Source organism: Sorex araneus, chromosome 10 (genome assembly GCF_027595985.1).
Source record: "Sorex araneus isolate mSorAra2 chromosome 10, mSorAra2.pri, whole genome shotgun sequence".
Classification (NCBI taxonomy): Eukaryota; Metazoa; Chordata; class Mammalia; order Eulipotyphla; family Soricidae; genus Sorex; species Sorex araneus.
In genome coordinates this window covers 37,318,449-37,334,802 of record NC_073311.1, presented here as the reverse complement: position 1 = coordinate 37,334,802, position 16,354 = coordinate 37,318,449, and the positions used below count along the sequence as shown (strand labels likewise).

Below are 16,354 nucleotides of genomic sequence, written 5' to 3'. Positions count from 1 at the left end.
TGGTATTAAATCTCTTACTTGCAAAGCATATGCTTTACCACTATACAATTTACCTGTTTTGTGATCACTGCTTTTTTGTTTTGAGGCCATATCCAATAGTTCTTTGGGGCTACTCATGGATCAGTGCTCAGCATTTGCTCCCTGTAGTACTTAGGGAACCATCTGGTGCTGGAAGTTGAACCCAGGATCTGCATGCAGAGCATGCGCTATGTGCTCCAGATCATTGAGCTGTCTCCTTGTCCTAATCACTGCTTGAAAAAAAAATTTTGAGGCACATTGGTTTACAAAAGTATGCATGATTGAGCTTTAGGGATACAGTGTTTCAACTCCAGTCGCATCACCAGTGTCAACATCCCTCTACCAATGTCCCCACATTGCCTCCAGCCCAGGTTTACCTGGCTTTATTAGTCACTATGGTTTACAATATGTTACTGATAGGGGTTCTTGCATAACACATAGTACCTTCCAGTACTACCTCTGCCTCCAGAGTAATTATTTCTTCTTAATGAGATTTCAGTTTTAGATACTTGTAGCAGAAGTTCCTGACTTTAATTGATCAGTAAGTCTTAGGGTCAAAATCCCATAGACATTGCTTAGTTTTAAAAAATAATTTTTTTATGTTGGTGTGTGTGTGTGTGTGTGTGTGTGTGTGTTTTAGAATAAAACATGTTGGTTAGGGAAGTAGCACAGAGCTAACATATTGCATGTGTGAGGCCATGGGCTTGAACCACATAATTCTCCACACCCCTCCCAAGATAGTATAAGCTTATTTCAGGTAATATGTGGATCTGACCGTATGTATGCATTAATTATGTTACCATCCACTTTATATTCTGCTTTTTAATTTGCTTATATGCCCTCATCTAGTACGAGAATTTATTTGTTCTCTTTTCCTAAGAAAGATTAGTTAGGTGTATTATATTTTTTAATTAAAAAAATTGTTTTGGGCCACATCAGCAGTGCTCAAGGCTTACTCCTGGCTCTGTGCTCAGGAATCACTCTTGGTAGAGCTTGGGAGACTATATGTGGTGCTGGGGCTAGAACCCAAGTTGACTGCATGAAAGGCAAGCACCTTACCTGCTGTATTCTCTCTTTCTCTCTCTCTCGCTCTGTCTCTCTCCCTCTCTCTCTCTCTGACCCCTTAAATCAGTTTTGTTATAAAATCATATCATTACTGATTCACTAATGAAATGGAAAGCCTGATTTGAAAGCTTCACAGTCATTCAGGAAAGTAGAGATGCATGAATGAATGAACCTTCTCTGGTCTCCTCCCTCTGCCACAGCTTCATTGCTGCCCGTTTCCTCTTGTACTGAAATGCAGAGGTTCCCCATAAGAAACAGCAGAACCTATTTTTGTATCTTTCCCATCTGAACCAGTCTGCTAGTATGACATGTATGTGTGGGAGGGGGGTTGGGGGGCCAGCAGTTTGGGCCATACTTGGCTGTGCTCAAGGCTTAGTCCTGGCTCTGTACTCAGGGATCATGCCTGGTGGGGCTGGGGGACGATATGCTGTGCTGGGGATCAAACCCAAGTCAGCCGCATGCAATGCAAGTACCTTACTGGATATGCAGTTTCTCTGGCCCCTATAGTGACTTTTAATTATCCCGCTATCCCTCCCTGATTGAAACTTCTGAGGCAGGATCTGTTTTCAGTAGACATATGAATGCTTAGTGCACCCAGTTCCTTAGGATGGAGTAAAGGGTCTACAAGCCACCGTTTATTGTGGACTGCCGTTTTCCTACTACTACTGTGACTAGTCATTTGGCTGAGTTTTTTTCCCTGTGCAGCAGTTTCCAACCACCATCTGTCCTTGGGAAAATACGTGTCTTGCTCTGCCCTTTTTTCTTTCCCACTTCTGGCCTTAGAGGACAGTGGAAAAATCCTGTATCCTGCCTCCCCCCCACCATCCCACATACACACACACATACACTTTTGTGTCTCCCTCCTCTAACCTGGACTGTCTCCTGGATCCAGTGGGTTGAATTATTGACAAGGGAAGAGAAACAAACTGATTATTTATTACCCCAGGATGGGAATTAGGATATTTCTGTTCCAGGAGAGGGGGGACAGAGATGGGTGTTAGACATGGTAGGACCAGGGAGATAGGTAATGTGCTTGCCCTACATCATGTGGCTGATCCCAGTTCAAATCCCTGGCACCAAATATGGTTTCCTAAGCACTTCCAGGAGTCCACCCCTGAGCACAGAATCAGGAATAGCCCCTTGGCACCACCAGGTATAGCCCCAAGATAGAACAAAAAATGATAAATATTTAGTATGGCTTTTTTAAATGAATGTTTTGTTCATGATAGAAACTATTAAATATTTCCTATGTGCCCATTAAATGTGAACTCAGTCCTTCAGCAATTCAATGAAGTTGGTATGTTCTCCACTTCATCGATGAAGTTTAGAAAAAGAACTTAAGGTGTTTGCCCAAATCAAACAACAGATATTTGCTAGAGGCTGTTCAAAGCTGCTACTGCTTCAAAACCAGAGCTTTGGGTGCTGGAGCAATAGCACAGCGGGTAGGGCGTTTTCCTTGCACGCGGCCGACCCAGGTTCGATTCCCAGCATCCCATATGGTCCTCTGAGCACCGCCAGGGGTAATTCCTGAGTGCAGAGCCAGGAGTGACCCCTGTGAATTGCCGGGTGTGACCCAAAAAGAAAACACACACACACACACAAAAAAAAAAAAACCCAGAGCTTTAAAATTATGGTTAGGCTTTATGGGGCCGGAGTAGTACAGTGACTAGAGCACTTATCTTGGGTTTGATTCCATATGGTCCCCCAAGTACTGCTAGGAGTGATTCCTGAGTACAGAGCCAGGAGTAAGCCTTAAGCATGGCTGGATGTGGCCAAAAAGAAACAACTGTTACAATTAGGATTTAGTAACTCCAGACCCAGTTTTTGTTTTGTTTTAGGGCCACAGGGGCTAGGATTTAGTAACTCCAGACCCAATTTTTGTTTTGTTTTAGGGCTTCAGGGGCTATTCCCATTTCTGTGCTCTGGGGACCATGCTGTGCTGGGAGGTGAAACCCAAACCTCCTGCATACAAAGTATGTTCCCAGCCCATTACGAGCTCTCTGGTTTCATTCTCATTTTTAAAAGTTTTAAAACTGCCCCTTACACGATTGGGTAAAAATGTCCAATTTTATTTTGATTCGGAGAAAAATGGTCACTACCTATTCTTTACCACTAGGTGGAGGCAGAAAACAGTTTTAAAAGCCCTGTGTCACCCTCCCCCCGCCCCCCCAAAGAGAAAGGCATTCTTTTAAAGCACAGTGGATGACTAAAGAAGGCCACTTAACAGCTTAGTTAACGATGGTTATTATAGTTGGGAGCATGAGATGCAAATTTATAAAATTCTTAGAAAAATACTTTATAAAAAAAGCATAACGTTGACTTCCTGTTTACATTAAAAAAATCTTTTCTGTTTAGTTTTCAGATGCTGCAAGTATTGTGAACAGAGACTTATTTGGATTATGTATTTCTCAGCTAGACTAAATAAATGTTAACAATGGATAATTGCAAACACATTGGGCAGTTGCGGCTTGCTCAAGACCATTCTATCCTCAACCCTCAGAAATGGCATTGTGTAGACTGCAATACAACTGAGTCAATTTGGGCTTGCCTTAGCTGTTCTCATGTTGCCTGTGGAAGATATATTGAAGAGCATGCACTCAAGCACTTTCAAGAAAGCAGCCATCCTGTTGCATTTGAGGTGAATGAGATGTATATTTTCTGTTATCTTTGTGATGATTATGTTCTAAATGATAATGCAACTGGAGATCTGAAGTTACTACGAAGTACCTTAAGTGCAATCAAAAGTCAAAATTATCACTGCACCACTCGTAGTGGAAGAGTTTTACGGTCTATGGGTACAAGTGATGAGTCTTATTTCTTACATGATGGCACCCAAACTCTGCTGCAGAATGAAGACCAGATGTACACTGCTCTTTGGCACAGGAGAAGGATACTGATGGGTAAAATCTTTCGGACGTGGTTTGAACAAGGAAGAAAAAGGCAAGAAGAGCAACTTCAGGAAAAAGTAATAGTCAAAAAAGAAGTGAAGAAAAGAAGACAAGAATCAGAGCATCAGTTTAAGGCAGATTTGGAAAGTGTGCCTCCAAGAAAGAGTTTACGCTTGCAAGGTCTGGCTCAGTCCACCACAGTAGAAATAGTTCCTATTCAAGTACCACAACAAAGCCCAGCATCACCAGCAAAAGAGATAATATCTACCTCAGCAGCTGTAAGATTTAAAAAAGCCACTGACTCCCCAATAAAACGAAGGCCAGTAGTAACTCCTGGTGTAACAGGATTGAGAAATCTAGGTAATACTTGTTATATGAATTCTGTTCTTCAGGTGTTGAGTCATTTACTTATTTTTCGGCAGTGTTTTCTGAAACTTGATCTGAACCAATGGCTAGCTGTGACAGCTAGTGACAAGACAAGAACATCCTACAAGCACCCACAAATCACAGAGACAGTATATCAAGTGAATGAATATCAAGATACAGGCTCTGTGCGCTCCAGACATCCAAGTCTGTCATTAGGACTAAGTGGTGGAGCCACAAAGAATAGAAAGATGGAACTTATTCAACCGAGGGAGCCAAGTTCACAGTACATTTCTCTTTGTCATGAACTGCATATTTTGTTTCAAGTCATGTGGTCCGGAAAATGGGCCTTGGTCTCACCATTTGCTATGCTGCATTCAGTGTGGAGACTAATTCCTGCATTTCGTGGCTATGCCCAACAAGATGCTCAGGAATTTCTCTGTGAACTTTTGGATAAAGTACAACATGAACTGGAGACAACGGGTACCAGATTACCAGCTCTTATCCCCACTTCTCAAAGGAAAATTATTAAACAGGTTCTGAATGTTGTAAATAATATTTTTCATGGACAACTTCTTAGTCAGGTATGGAGTCCTTAATTTTATCTTTCATTGAGGGGTAATATTGCTTTGTAAGAATGTGAATGTTTATGGGGCTGGAGAGAGATAGTATAGCAGGTAGGTAGGGGGCTTACTTTTCATGTAGCCAACAACAGTTTTGATCCTGGCACCTCATATGGTCCCTTGAGCCCTGCCAAGAGTGATCCTTGAGTGCAGAACCAGTAATAAGCCCAGAGTACTGCCAATGTGGCCCTCACAAAATGTGAATGTTTATATATATTTAGGGGTATAGTGCCTGCTAACAAAGTGTCAGTATTCCTTCACCACAGTCCAGTGGATGCTTTCAACCCACTTCCCCCTAACTTGGTCACTTCATTTCTGTGACAGAATCTTAAGGGTTTGTTTTCATGGGACAGTATCTATTTCCTTGCATTATTTCTTAACATACCACATATCAGTGAAATTATCCCTTATTTATCTTTTTTTTTTTTTTTTCTTTTTGGGTCACACCTGGCGATGCACAGGGGTTACTCCTGGCTCTGCACTCAGGAATTACCCCTGGCCGTGCTCAGGGGACCATATGGGATGCTGGGATTTGAACCCGGGTTGGCTGCGTGCAAGGCAAACGCCCTACCCGCTGTGCTATCTCTCCAGCCCCTATTTATCTTTTTTTGATTTATTTCACATAGTTCAAAACTCCTCTGTTCCATCCATGTCCTAGATTTTATCTTTTCTTATAGCTGAGTATTCCATTGTGTACAAATATTACAACTCTTTTTGTCTGTTTTGGGACCACACCTGGTTCTGCACTCAGGAATTATTCCTGGTGGTGCTTGGCAGACCATATGGGATGCCGGGGTTTGAACCTGGGTCAGCTCTGTGCAAAGCAAGCACCCTACCTCCTCTACTTACCATTCTGGCCCTTAAATACCACAATTCTTTATCCATTCTTCTGTAATGGGGCATTTGGTTGTTTCTAGTTCTTAGTTACTGTAAATAGTGCTGAGTGAACATAGGTGTGCATATATATATGTGTATATGTATATATATATACACATATTGTTTTTTGATCGCCAAGGAGTGGAACTGCTGGTTTTATGATAATTTTATTTTAATTTTTTAAAAAATTTATTTACTTATTTATTTTGCTTTTTTGGGTCACACCTGGCGATGCACAGGGGCTACTCCTGGCTCTGCACTCAGGAACCACTCCTGGCGGTGCTCAGGGGACCATATGGGATGCTGGGAATCGAACCTGGGTCAGTTGCGTGCAAGGCAAACGCCCTACCAGCTGTGCTATAGCTCCAGCCCCTTAAATTTTTTTATTTTTGCATTTTGGGCCACACACAGTGGTGCTTAGGGCTTACTCCTGGCTCTGTGCTCAGCGATCACTCCTGGAGAACTCGGAGGACCATATGGGATGCTGAGGATTGAACCTGGGTCAGCATTGTGCAAGGCAAGTGCCTTACATGCTGTACTCTCTCTGGCCCTATTTTTAATTTTTTTGTGGGAGTCTCTATATTTTCCAGAGGTGTAACAACCTTATGCTCCCACCAACAATGAATGAATGTTCCTTTTGCCTGTTGTTTTTGCTTTTTTAATAGATCACTCTCACAAGTGTGAGGTGATATGTCATTATTTTTAGTTGCATTCCCTTGATAATCAGTGATGATGAACATTTCCCGTGTCTTGTTTATCTATATGTCTTCTTTGGATGAAGACATTTTGATGTGGTGTTTTTTTTTTATTACTGTGTTTTGATATGTATGATTTGCAAATATTTTTTGCCATTCAGTAAGGTATCTTTTTGTTTTAGTAATTTTATTTATTTATTTTTGCTTTTTGGGTCACACCTGGCGATGCACAGGGGTTACTTCTGGCTCTGCACTCAAGAATCACCCTTGGTGGTGCTCAGGGGACCATATGGGATGCTGGGAATCGAATCCGGGTTGGCCACGTGAAAGGCAAATGCCCTACTTGCTGTGCTATTGCTCCAGCCCCAGTAATTTTTTTTTTTTGGAAGTGATAGTTTCTTTTTGATAGTTTCTTTTGTGCAGAAGCTTTTTGGATTGCTGTAATCCCATTTGTATAATTTAACATTCCCGCCCCCCTTTGCCAGTGGAACCAAATAACTGGAGGCACCACTGAAGCCAATATCACAGAATATTATTGCCGTATTTTCTTTCATATAATTTTTGGATTTAGGTTTAACTTCTAAATATGTTAGGTCTTCTTAACATATTTTGAATTTTTGTGCATTGTGGGAGTGGTTCAGATTTAGTCTTTTGCATGTGACTACACAGTTTTCCTAACATATTTTGAAGAAATTTTTTCCATTTTATCCTCTTGGCTCCTTTATTATAAGTTAATTTTCCATACAATGAGGATTTACTTCTGAATTCTCCTTTCTACTTCATTGGTCTTAGAATCCACTGTAATTCCAGTACTACACCATTCTGATTACTATAGTTTTATTGTAGAAAATTTGAAGGTAATGACTCCTCTCTCTTTTTTCTCAGAATTGTTTTCACTATTGGTGCATGTTTTATGGTGTTCTGTACACATTGTCACTGTCACTGTCATCCCATTGCTCATCGACTTGCTCGAGCGGGCACCAGTAATGTCTGCATTGTGAGACTTATTGTTACTGTTTTTGGCATATTGAATATGCCATGGGTAGCTTGACAGGCTCTGCTGTGCGGGTGATATACTCTCAGTAGCTTGCCGGGCTCTCTGAGAGGGGCGGAGGAATCGAACCGGGGCCAGCTGCATGCAAGGCAAATGCTGTGCTATCGCTCCAACCCTCTGTACACATTACAGTAATATTTTAATGCTCTTAAAGAATGATTTTGGAATTTTGATAGGGAATTTGTTTAAATCTGTTTAGTGCTTTGGGCAGGATAATCATTTAATAAAACTATCTCAATCCACATAGAATATTGTCCTCATGTATTCAGTTTCTTTTGATAGGGAATCAAAAGTTATGATGTATAATTTTTTCACCTCATTGGTTCTTAGGGACTTGATTGTTTCTCAAATAATTGTGAGCATAGCTTCCTCCCTATTCCTGTCCCAATTACCTTCCCTCCCCTCCCTCCCTTCCTGCCTCCTCCCTCCCTCCCTCCCTCCGTCCTTTCCTTCTTTCCTTCTTTCCTTCCTTCCTTCCTTCCTTCCTTCCTTCCTTCCTTCCTTCCTTCCTTCCTTCCTTCCTTCCTTCCTTCCTTCTCCCATCACACCCAGTGGTGCTCAGGATCAATCATGGCATTTACGGGGACCATATGTAATAATGGGTATTGAACCCAGGTTGGCCACCATACCTATTGTACATCCCTGTTATTTATTTTTGTCTTCTAGTTCATTGTTTGCATATACAAGTGATTTTTGTATATTGGTTGTATAGTCTGTCACTTTCCTGTTTTCATTTATTCAAATAGTTCTTTTTTGTTGTCTTTTTGGCCATGTTCTGTGGTTTCCCTGGCTCTGTGCTTGCTTCTGGCTCTGTGCTCAGGAATTACTTCTGGTGGGTATCACTTCAGTTCTCTATATTGTCTGCAAATAGTGATAGCTTACCCACTTTTGCAATTTGGTTCCTTTTTTTCGCCTTTTGCCTAACTGCAATAGTCAAGTGCTCCCAATATTATGTTGAATAATAGTGGTGATAGTGAACATTCTTGTATTGTGCCTGATCTTAGCAAATTGTTTTTATTTCTCACTATTAAGATGTTAACTCTGGTTTTCTTATATACCTTTTATACTATATTGAAGTATGTTTCTACAATTTGAGTGTTGAATCTTATCACAGTCTTTTATTAGGGATATGGTATGTCACATTACTTTATGCATCTGTTGAACTATCCTTGCATCTGTGGAGTAAGCCCACTTGCATTGTTGAATTTGTTTTGCTAAGATTGTATTTAAGTTTTTTTTTTCTTTTTGGGTCACACTCAGCGATGTTCAGGGGTTTACTCCTGGCTCTGCACTCAGGAATTACTCCTGATGGTGCCTGGGGGACCATATGGGATGCCGGGGAGTCAACCTGGGTCAGCCATATGCAAAGCAAATGCCCTACTGCTGTACTATCGCTCTGGCCCCTGTATTAAAGTTCTTTACTTCTATGATTATCATGGTTCTTGGACTATAGTTTTCTTCTGTTTCCTTTTGGTATCGGGGTAATGTTAGTGTCGTAGAAACTGGAAGGATTATTTTTTGGGGGGGTCATACCCAACAATGCTCAGGGATAACTTTTGGTTCTGCTCTCAAGAACTACTCCCGGCAGTGCTTGGGGGACCATAAGAGATGCCGGGGATTGAATCCACATCAGTCACAGCCACTTGCAAGGCAGGAGCTCTGCCTGCTGTACTATACTATCTCTCCAGCCCCCAAACTGGAAGAATGCTGGTTTCTTCAGGGTTGTTTGTTTAGAATAAATTGAAGACAAGAGATAATCTTTGAAGATTTGATAGAACCAAGTTGTGAAACTTTCTGGACCCCTGCTTTTGTTTCTAGGAGAATTTCAGTTACTGGAGCGATAGCACAATGGTAGGGCGCTTCCTTTGTACGCAGCTGACCTGGGTTTGATTCCTCCACCCCTCTCGGAGAGCCTGGCAAGCAATCGAGAGTATCTCGCCCGCACGACAGAGCCTGTCAAGCTACCAATGTCATATTCGCTATGCCAAAAACAGTAACAACAAGCCTCACAATGGAAACGTTACTGGTGCCCACTTGAGCAAATCGATGAGTAACAGGATGACATTGACAGTGACATTTCAGTTTCTGCTTGTAATTGGTATATTCAGTTTTCCTTTTCCTCCTGATCCAGTCTTATGAGGTTGTGTGATTCTAAAACTTCATTTCTATTTGGTTCTGCAGTTTAGTGGTATAAAGTTATTCATAATAGTGTCTTGTGATCTTTTGTATTTTTGTGGCATCTGTTTTAACTGTGCCTTTTTATTTCTGATTCACTTATGAAGGCTTTTTTCTTTTTTTCTTCATGCGTCTAGCTTAAGGGTTGTCAATCTTGTTTATTTTTTCAAAGAACCAGCTCTTGGTTTGATATTTTATATATTCTTTTTCCATATTTATTTATTTATTTCTGCTCTAATTTTTATTCTTTTAACTTTGGGTTTCTTTTTTTTTTTTTTTTTTGGTTTTTTGGGTCACACCCATCGATGCCCAGGGGTTACTGTTCCTGGCTATGCACTCAGGAATTACTCCTGGCGGTTCTCCAGGGACCATATGGGATGCTGGGAATTGAACCCAGGTAGGCCGAGTGCAAGGCAAATGCCCTACCCACTGTGCTGTCATTCCAGCCCCAACTTTGGGCTTCTTTTGTTCTAATTTTTCTAATTTCTTAAGTTGTGAGGTTAGTTTCTACGTGAACTTTTTCTTGTTTCCTGATATAAGGGTGTATTGTTACAAACTTAATAGTATTTGAGGATGGCGGGCTCAGGGCTTATTCCTGGCTCTACTCTCAGGAATCACTCATGAGAATCATATGAAGTACTGGAGATGGAACCTGGGTTGTCTGTGTGCAAGGTACATGGCCTACCCGCTATACTATCTCTCTCTCTCTCTCTCTCTCTCTCTCTCTCTCTCTCTCTCTTTCCAGGCCCTTAGTATGCTTTAGTTGTTACAGATATGTACTGATAACTCATATCTACATTCTCATATTTCTAGCAAAAATATCTTCATCAAGGTACTCTGATTTATAGTACTATTAATGATGGTTTTTTATTGTCCATATTCCAACACCACATGCATCCCCAGAGCAACCTTTCAACCTCCTCTTTTTTACTGCTTTTTTACTGCTGCCCTTCCAAAAAAAATCTGGTATGTGAGCAGGATTTATTAATTTAATTTGCCCAATACTTCTTCAACTGCATATTGTTTAGCCTTCTAATGTTTTAGGGTTTTTTCCCTTAGGGCTTACAACTGTTTCTGTGCTTAGGAAATCACTCTTGGAAGTACTCTGTTTAAGCCCAGCACTACATATGACTCCTTGAGCCCCCACCAGTAGATCCCTGACTGCTGAGCCAGGAGTAAATCCTGAGTACTACCAGGCATAGCAAAAAAAAAAAAAAAAGAAAAAAAAGAAAAAAAACCCACAAAAAACAAAAAACAACCCCCCAAAAAACCCAACTCTGGCTTTCTCATTTAAGTCTGCTCTGCCTGTGGCGTATTCAATATGCCAAAAATAGTAACAAGTCTCACAATGAAGACGTTACTGGTGCCCGCTGGAGCAAATCGATGAGCAACGGGATGACAGTGACAGTGACAGTTCATTGATTATCTGGTTGATTTGTCTAAGAAAGTGTGAGTGGTTTTTTTTGGTTTTGGTTTTTGAGCCTTACCTGGCAATGCTCAGGTATTACTTCTGGCTCTGCACTCAGGAATGACTCCTGGTGGTGCTCTGAGAACCATATGTGATGCTATGGATTGAATCTCGGTTGGCCGTGTAAAGGCAAATGCCCTACCCGTTGTACTCTCTTCAGCTGCAGCATGGGTTGTTTTTCAACTTTGTTTTGATCTTGGTTTTTGGACCATACCTAGTATTGCTCAGGGTCTACACCCACTGTGTTCTTGGGGTTGCTCCCAGCAATGCTTGGGAGACCATGCTGTGCCTGGGATTGAGCCCAGATTTTTTGCAGTGTACTCCAGCTCATTGAACAATCTCTCCAGCCCTGGCTTGTTGGGTTTCCCCCACTTCTTCTTTTTGTTTTTTGGGCCACACCCAGCAGTGCTTGGGGATTACTCCTGGCTTAGCTCACAGATCATTCCTGCCAGTGCTCAGGGGACTGCCTGGGGTGTTGGGGATTGAACTCAGGTTGGCAAATGCCCTCCCTGGTATACTATTGCTTCCACCATTTAAAAAAAATTTTATTTTCATCTTGAGGAATTAAAAAGTGAAGGCTGAAATAAACTTAAGTTGGGGAGATGGTCAAGGGCCTGGAGTATATACCTGCAAAGCATGCCCCAGGTTCAGTCCCAACACTGCATGGTTCTCCAAGCACCACTGACTGTGGCCTCAAAAGAGAATAAAATACATTCCTTTTATATCAGATTTTAGAACTATTGTTTCCGGGTCAAAATGGATAGGTATTATAAATGTGTATAAAGAAGTCAACTCTTAAAAATATTCGTGAATCATTGGAAGTAGTTTTAGATTATGGTATCAAGGCTTTTTGTGTGTGGGAAATGGGAATTAAAAAATAGCCTTTTGGATTAATAATATATTTTTTTTCCTGAGGGAGAGACAAGAGGAGAACTTTGTCCCAGAGGGACATACTTAATGATGTCACTGTAGTTGAATGTATTTGGTGTACACTTACTGTGATTTCAAATACCATCTTTTTGTAAAAGCGAAAGAGGGATGAACTGTCTAAAACTTTAACATGGTGATGGATTGATAGTATAGCAGGGTAAGACTTTTGCCTTCCATATAGCCTACCCAGGTTTGATCTCTGGCATCCCATATGGTCCCCTGAGCAACACCAGGAGTAATTTCTGAGTGCAGAGCCAGGAGTATCCCCTGAACATAGCCAGGGGTGACCAAAAGAAGCCTAAATAAATGCCATAGCTCCAAAGCTTAATCAGAAATTCTTATCATTTTTATTTATTTTCCCCTAACAATGTCATTTTAAATTTGTCTTTTTTCTTCTTCTTTAACTTAATAACTGGTCATGTTGAATTCTCTGCCTTTAAAAAATTTAATAATGAGATTTTCTAATATTTGATTATTCTTCCTCTATATTTCAATGTCCATCATGTTCCCATAGCATTTAACCATTCACCTATTATTGACTTGTAAACAACTTGATTTTTCCATTATTGTATTGATACTTTTTTTTCTAGTAATCACTAAGACAGACTCATAGATGTTGTTATTTAGTCAAATATTTTGTAGTTGGTGACAAATTTCATTCCAGTAAGTCACCCTTTTTTTTAAAATTGTGCATATTTGTTTTCTTTCTTTTCTTCATGGATAAATAAGGAATCAGTAAAAATTGTCAACTTTTTTCTTTCCTTTCTTTGAATATCTAATAAACTGTCTTAGGGAATAGGTTATCTCAGAAGATTCAGATTCAGGGATCACTTCTTTGAGGGGAGTGGGGAACCTAGTTGGAGCGAGCTGACCTGAACCATCAGAGAGCGCCACACACAGCAGTGCTCAGGGCACTGCAGTGCCAGTGATCAACCAAGGGATTGGCTGGATATAAGGCAGGTAGCTTAATCCCTGTCCTGTCTCTCTGATCCTGGAATGGGTTTTTGTGTTTTAAATTCAACAAACTGGCCTCAAAGACTAAGACCCTGACCCCTAATAAGTTCCCAGGTTTAATACCAGGAGTGTTGGTTTTTCCTTTGTGGTAGTTTATTAATTATAAAATTAGAAATGTTTCTTTTTTGGTGGGGGGAGGGGTCATTTTTTTTGTTTCAGAAATGTAGCTTATATGAAAGAACTTAGTAATATTTTTCTTTTGTTGCTAGGCATAGAACCCAGGACCTTAGCATACAAGGCATGAGCTCTATCACTGTGCCACTCTTCCACCCCAGTAATATTTCTTACCATGTGTTGTTTTAGCTTTCTAGTCTTTTTTTTTCAATTTTATGCATTAGATCCTGCTGAATTCTTCACTGAAATTCAATATTTATTCCCTTCCCAGTGACTGTCTTTCCTATGGAAATTATTAAAACCATTTCATAATCTTGTGGTTCCTTTTTGTTTTTCCCTTCCAGTTCTGGCCACATTTGACTGTGCTCAGGGCTTATTCCTGGTTGTGCTGGGAGCATATATGGTGCTGGAAATAAAACCAGGGTTAGGTTACATGCTAGGCAAGCTCCTTACCTCCTGTACTGTCTATCAGGCTCCATGTTTGTTTGATTGTTTGTGGGCTAAAACTCGGAGATCCTCAGGACTTAGGCCTGGCTCTGCATTCAGAGATCTCTCCTTGTGGGAACTCGGGACCATATGTAGTGTGAAATCAAATGAGTCAATAGCAAAGCAAGGCAAGCTCCCTACCTCCTATGCTACTACTTCAGCCTGTGTTTTCTATTTCTAGGTGAAAAATTTAATATAGGGATATTTATTTGGTGAGCTTTTTATTTTTTTGGTGGGGATACATCCATTAGCTGTGCTTAGGGCTTACTCCTGGCTCTGCATTTGGTATTACTTCTGGTAGGCTCAGGGGTGGTAGGGATATGATCCTGGATTGACTTAGTGCAAGGCAAGAACCCTGCCTAGTGTACTGTTTCTCTGGCCCCAACATTTGTGTTATATCTACATTGAAAATTTTCCTTATCAAGACTAAGAGGACTTGGGCAGAGAAAATCAGTAAAGTTGAAGAACCTCCAGTCAGTCTAAACATGTTAATGTATATTTTTGGTTTTGGTGCCACATTGGTGGCACTGAGGGACCAAAGTGCAGGGGATCCAACCCAGAACCTTCACATGCAAACTTGTATTCTAGCACTTTAAGCCTTCTTCCTGATTTCAGTGTTGTTGTATTTTTTAATGAATTACCATGAGATAAAGTTACAAACTTACAAACTTTCATGATTACATTTCAGTCATACAATGATCGAGTACCCATCCCTCCACCAATACCCATTCTCTGCCACCAATGTTCCTGGTATCCCTCCCGCTCTATCCCTCCGTCCCTCACCCCCACCGCCACCTCTGTGGCAGGCACATTCCCTTTTACTCTCTCTCTCCTTTTGGGTGTTATGGTTTGTAGTACAGGTAGTAAGTGCCATCATGTTTGATCTATAATCTGCTTTCAGCACGCATCTCCTATCCCGAGCAAGCCCTCCAAGCATCATTCACTTAGTGGTCCCTTCTCTATGCCAGCTGCCTTTTCCCCCAGCATGCGAGATGACTTCCAAGCTGTGGAGAATTCTCCCGGCCCTTATCTCTATTATCCTTGGGTGTTAGTCTCCCATTTTGTTACTTTATATTCTGCAAGTGAGTGCAGTCATTTTTATGTCTGTCCTCTCTCTGACTCATTTCACTTAGCATGATACGACCCATGTTGATCCACTTATATTGATGGCAGTGTTTTTTAAAAACTAAATTCAAATTCAATTAATGCCCTATCAGCTTTCTGAGTTTTTTACTATGGTAAAAGCCTACCAATGCTTACTAGGCTAAGTTAACAGTCTTCTTTGTTGTTATTTTGGGGCCACACCTGGCAATGCTCAGGGGTTATTCCTGGCTTTGTGCTCAGGAATTCTCCTGGAGGTGCTGGACATGCCAGGGATCGAACCTTAGTTGGGCTGTGTGCAGGGCAAATGCCCTAACTGCTCTATTATCTCTTTGACCCCAAACAAAGTCTTTTGGAAGAAAAATGAAAATTAAAGTTCCCTATATGAAATATAAAGTAGGTAATTCAAAATTCTGATGGTACATTTTCAGAAGAAAAGCTTATTTATTGACAGTAACCTTTAGCAAAAGAAGTAAGTGTATTTTGGGGTAGGGTGGGTGCTGGGTCACATCCACCAGTACTCAGGGCCTATTTTGATTCTGTGCTCAGAAGTGACCCATAGTATGACTTGGAGGACCATGTGTGGTAAACAAAACCAAACTGGGGTCAGCTGCATATAAGACAAATGCCTTAACCCCTGTACTATCTCTCTGGAGAGAAAGGAGTAAATGTTCACATTAGAATTGCTATCAGAATTAAATATCTTTATTTGCAGGTTACATGTCTTGCATGTGACAACAAATCAAATACTATAGAACCTTTCTGGGACTTGTCACTGGAATTTCCAGAAAGATATCAATGCAGTGGAAAAGATGTTGCTTCTCAGCCATGCCTAGTTACTGAAATGCTGGCCAAATTCACAGAAACTGAAGCTTTAGAAGGAAAAGTCTATGTATGTGATGAGTGCAACTGTGAGTAGACACCATATTCTTGTTTTTCTAAGATTAGCAAAGTGAAGCACAAACCAGAAGAAGTGTGAAAGTCCTTCAGTAGTAGTTATGAAAAAATTTACTAAAAAAGGTTATTTTTTTTCTTGGATGTAACAGTGATCCTAGATGCTTTTTTATCCTGAGGGTAAAAAGATATGAATGAATCAAAAATAAATCCATTATGTGTATATTTGCTGAAGTGGATCTCCAGGACCCAGAGAGGGGTGTTGTGGCCAGTAAGAATTCAGGCCCTCTAGGATTAACTTTTTTATTTTTGGGTCACACCCAGCAATGCTCAGGTTACTCCAGGTTACTCCTGGCTCTTTGCTCAGGTATCACCCCTGGAGATGTGAAGGACCATATATAGGGTGTTGGGGATTGAACCTGAGTCGGGTGAGTCTAGCCTGATACGTTTGCCTAGTATTATCACCTCAAAAGTTGGGTGTGTTTTGTAGTTGTGTGATTACAAGTTTCTTGAGGGCAAGGCCACACATTTTCATCACCTTAATATAGTGCCTATAACACAACAGATAATTGATAATACATGTCTGAATT

General features: G+C 40.8%; 1 protein-coding gene across 1 annotated transcript in view; it reads left to right on the top strand.

The window, feature by feature from the left end:
* The window catches only part of USP44 (ubiquitin specific peptidase 44), a 29,777-nt gene that overhangs the window by 6,389 nt on the left and 7,034 nt on the right, over positions 1-16,354 (top strand). The window contains exons 3-4 of the mRNA XM_055118265.1: positions 3,439-4,918; positions 15,586-15,781. Coding sequence (XP_054974240.1) covers positions 3,509-4,918; positions 15,586-15,781 — 1,606 coding nt within the window. The 5' untranslated portion in view covers positions 3,439-3,508. The remainder of the gene's footprint in view (positions 1-3,438; positions 4,919-15,585; positions 15,782-16,354) is intronic.